Raw genomic sequence first — 4,393 nt, 5'->3', positions numbered from 1 at the left:
CGGGAATCAAGTTTCTCAAGGAGGGTGCGCCATGCTGGCTGCTTTATGGCTGATGCGGTGAGGGGCGCTCCAAGGTATTTGGAGGGGAGGGTTGCGGAGGGGAAGCCCAAGATGCGAGTTACAGCAGATTTGACCGGAGGGGGAGTGTGAAAGAAGAAAATCTGCGATTTAGAGCAGTTGACATGGGTGCCAGAGGCTTCCGAGAAATCCTGGAGGAGGGATTTTAGGCGGGAGGCTTCTTGTACAGAGGGATAGCCAAAAAGCATGGTGTCATCAACGAACTGCTGATGAGAGGTGGCAGCAGTGTTGTGAACGGAGATGCCTTTGAGCTGATGAGAATGGAGGGCCTGTTTAATGTGTCGACCAAGTCCTTCGGCCATGAGAACAAAGAGAAAGGGGGATAAGGGATCTCCTTGTCGGATACCCCTAGAGGGTTTGAAGGGGCGGGAGGGTATGCCATTCACCAGGATTGAAAATTGAGTGGATGTGATTAGGCTCATAATCCATCGGACCCAAGTGGAGCAAAAACCAAAAGCTTTTAGCATACGAGATATGTAATTCCAACTGAGTTTATCAAATGCCTTGGAAAGATCCAATTTAAGGATCATACTTGCTTGCTTTGAGTGCTTGAGGGAGTGAATGATCTCATGAGTGAGTAGAATGCCATCCATTATTTGCCGACCTTCCACGTACCCTGACTGTTCCGGAGAGATGAGCCGAGGTAGGAGGGGTTTAAGCCGATTTGCAATGACTTTAGATATGACTTTGTATATGACATTGCATAAGGCAATTGGTCTGAATTTATCAGGGGTGATGGAGTCCTCCTCTTTGGGGATGAGAGTTATAAAAGTGGAGTTGAGGGAGGGAAGAAGCCAGCGCATGGCCCTGGATTCTTCAACTATCTGCCAGACTTCCATCTTTAACATATCCCAAAAAGTGTGAAAGAAAGTAGTAGTAAATCCATCTGGGCCAGGGGCCTTACCTTCTTTGAGCTGAGACATTGCCTCATCCACTTCCTGGGGAAGAATAGGGCGCATGAGCAGCTCATTGTGTTCCTCCGTGATGAGCTTTGGCACATTGCTGATTATTTTGCTAATAGCTTGTTGCCGGTCTTCTATAGGCTCTTGATGGACATGTTGAAAGTGATTGAGGAGCACCTCTTCAATTTCCTCGTGTTTCTCTACTTTTGCCCCTACTTGATTTTGGATGAAGGGTATGTTGTTGTGCATCCTTCTCTGCACTGTAGTTCTGTGGAAGAATTTGGTGTTACACTCCCCCTCCTTCAGCCATCTGACTCTTGACTTTTGCCTCCATTAGATTTCTTCCTGCTTTCTCCTGTCCTCCATCTGGCTATGGATGAGCCGTTCCTGCTCCAGAGTTGCTTCCATGTGCCCTTCCGATATAATTTTTTGATGGAGGTCCGCCAAATCCTGATTTAATTCTTGCTGCGCTTTGAAGATATTTCCAAAGGTTTCCCTGTTCCATCTTTTTAGGTGATTTTTGAGAAATCTTAACTTCTGCTGGAATTGATACATTTTTGCTCCTTCTGGTGGGATGAAAGATGCCCAGGTGGTCTTGACAAAGTCCATGAAGGTGGGATGCGTAAGCCAGAATCCTTCAAAGCGGAAGGGTCTTTTTGTTAAGTTACCTGGTCTTTGCCATTGTAGAGCGATCGGCCAGTGATCCGACCCTGTGTGAGCAAGAATAGCTGCTGAGATGTCTCCTCCTAAGTGGACCGCGTTGTCTGAGAGGAGGAAGCGATCCAATTTGGAGGCGATTTGATGTTTTCCAGCCCTGCGGTTGCTCCAAGTGAAGGTACCATTACAAAACGACATATCTATGAGAGACGTTGATTGGATGAATTCCTTGAAGCGATTGGCTTCTGGTTCCATTCTGTTCCTCCCTCCTATCTTCTCTTCGGTTTTAGTGATCATGTTGAAGTCGCCGACAACAATCCAAAGTGGGTACCTTCTATTGTTGCTCAGAGCTTCTATCGTGTCGAGGAGCGCTACTTTACTTCCTGCATCTTGCGGGAAATATACATTTGATAAGTTGCCATGAATATTGGTACCCAAAATGTGAAAGGTAGCCTGTATGAGATGATGAGCTGCATGAAAATCTGTGAGGGTTACCGCTTGGGTGTTCCATGCTATAGCAAGCCCTCCTGAAGCTCCGGAGGCGTCTACTGCAACCGAACGACATCCTGGCCAGGCTTTTGAGAGAATGCTGCCTAGCATAGAACTGTTACATTTAGTTTCCTGGAGGAAGCACATTTGTGGCTTTTCCATTTTTATCATATTTTTTAACATCCTGAGCTTTCCGGGGCTGTTTAGCCCTCTTAAATTCCATGATACTAGCTTCATGATTTAACCATTGACAGAGGGCTTGTAGTACTTTGTCAACTTAGCATATCTGCCTGAGTCTACCAGGATTTTCCCAATCTCAATCGTTCTTTGGAGGTCGGTTTTCCTTCCTCTCTTTTTTGTATCCTTTGGGCGTAGATTACCATCCCATTGGCTTCCCGGTTGTATCCCGAGTTGGTGCTGATGATAAGCTCGCGAGATGATCACTTCGAGCTTATTAAGTTGGTGCTCTGGGATTGAATCGTATGCTTTCTTTTTGCAGGCAAGTTCTAATTCCAGTATATCTAGGCCATTCAGATCTATGCTTTCTGGCTCTTCTTCCATTGGTTGCCCTTGATTGTTGTCTTCAATGTTGTTCTCTGGATTCTGGGGGAGGTCTGCTTTTCCGTCAACTTCCATTTCCTTGTGGATCTCTTCTGATTCTTTCTGATCTCGACTGAGGATAGTAGGGATAATGATGGGGGGTGGGGATTTGGGAGGGGATTTTGATGGAGGGGGATGGGATGAGGAAGATGGGTGAGCAGGGTTGGCCTCAGCGTTAGTAGGGAGCTCATCAGAGGTTTGTCCAAGAATATCAAAGCTGTTCTTGGTTACTGGGCCATGGGATTTGTTGGCCTGGGGTTTGTACCCATTTTGGGGTTTTTTGAGAGAGCGCTTCCTGCTTGGGACTTTAGTGAAGCCTTCCTGGGTTAGGGTATCAGAAGGGTCAGGGGTACTGATTTTGGCATTTTGAGGGCAATCCCTGAAGAGATGTCCCAGGACATGACATTTCCTGCACCGAAAGGGAACATGTTCATAGTCGAGTGGCTGGATCCATTCTTCATCTCGATGGGCTAGAGTTACCGACTCTGGTAGAGCTTCATTCAGACGTATGAAAACACATATTCGAGCGTAGGAGATGTACTTACGCGATTTGGTTTCTTCTGCCGCTCTGATGTACTCTCCCACCCCATTTCCGATCCTTTTGAGGAGGTCCTCATCCCAATATTCATCTGGGAGAGAGTATAGTCTGATCCAGACTGGCGCCCAGGTAAGATCTTCCTTGTCTGGATTGAATCTGGGAATCCATTCCCTCAGATATAATCCTGCTGAGTTAAAAAAGTAAGGCCCTCCTCCTAGTATTCTGTATTTGTCCTCTAGACAGAAAAAGATTGCAGTGAAGAAGCCTTTCGGCCCTAGCTGCAGTGTTACATCTCCCTTGGGTTTCCATTTCGCCGCGATCCAACCATATAGGGCTTTCTCAGTCGGCCAGAACCCTATGAACTTCCCAATGAGGGCATGATCTCGCATGTACTCTATTCGTCTGTCAATCTTGTCTCCCGGCAGCTCTATCCGTGGCCGCTCCTTGGCCACTGGTCGGCATGTTGTTGAGGATATTTTCGGGCCTTCTTCTGGGGTTTCTTTCCCTTCTTGTGGATCGCTGTCTTTGTCCTTCCGCTTTCCAGTTTCCCTATTGTTATCTTGGAGTTTTTTCCCTCTGTCCAAGATTTCCTTGTCAACAGATCTGAAAATGACGGTTTGCTCCGGATCGCGCTGCGATGGGGAGGGCTCTGACGCCCCCCCCCCCCGGAGGTTGTGCCATTGCGATGCGCTAATGCCCTGCAGCTCTGTAACGCTACTGGGGTCCTCTCTCCGTCCGTGAGGGTCTTTCCTGCTGCACTGTCGGCGCCGTAGGTAGGTCGTTCAAAACCCTAGCTCAGAGTCGCTCCCTGATTACTTCTTAGTTCACAAGAAAATCGGTGTAAGAGCCATGTTACATCCAATGTTTAACAAAAATAACATGAATATAATTATTAATACAAGAAACCAAATGGATTATAAATGCACGTGAAAAATATTTAACCCACTGGAACAATATTGAACCTTGTCAAATAATATAAACTAAATGTTTATAAAATGAACATATAAATTCAAGGGACCGCTGCTCTATCGGCTGATCGGCGAACGTGGGAAGACAAAAAAACTAGGGTTATAGAGTTGCTGCAGAGGCAGTCATCCATGGAGGGACGCAAAGGAGGGAACTTCACTCC

At 46.8% G+C, this 4,393-nt stretch overlaps 1 protein-coding gene across 1 annotated transcript; it reads right to left on the bottom strand.

The window, feature by feature from the left end:
- Positions 1–1,313: 1,313 nt before the first annotated feature.
- LOC149231666 (uncharacterized) lies at positions 1,314–4,115 on the bottom strand. Its single transcript, XM_089381711.1, has 3 exons — positions 4,093–4,115; positions 2,427–3,840; positions 1,314–2,258 (listed from the first exon to the last, which is right to left on the bottom strand). The coding sequence occupies exons 1-3, from the start codon at positions 4,113–4,115 to the stop codon at positions 1,314–1,316; spliced, it is 2,382 nt and encodes a 793-aa protein (XP_089237837.1).
- Between the last annotated feature and the right edge of the window lie 278 nt (positions 4,116–4,393).

This window comes from Pinus tabuliformis, chromosome J (assembly GCF_031772625.1).
Source record: "Pinus tabuliformis cultivar Carrire ecotype Pingquan chromosome J, CPIR1, whole genome shotgun sequence".
Lineage (NCBI taxonomy): Eukaryota > Viridiplantae > Streptophyta > Pinopsida > Pinales > Pinaceae > Pinus > Pinus tabuliformis.
This window is presented reverse-complemented; position numbering and strand designations above follow the sequence as displayed.

Coding starts and splice junctions, on each gene's coding strand:
- LOC149231666 (XM_089381711.1), bottom strand. CDS start 4,115: ATGGCTCTTACACCGATTTTCTT. Junction 3,841..4,092: donor GCTCTTACACCGATTTTCTT/GTGAACTAAGAA, acceptor AATCTTGGACAG/AGGGAAAAAACTCCAAGATA. Junction 2,259..2,426: donor TTGAGATTGGGAAAATCCTG/GTAGACTCAGGC, acceptor TGCTTCCTCCAG/GAAACTAAATGTAACAGTTC.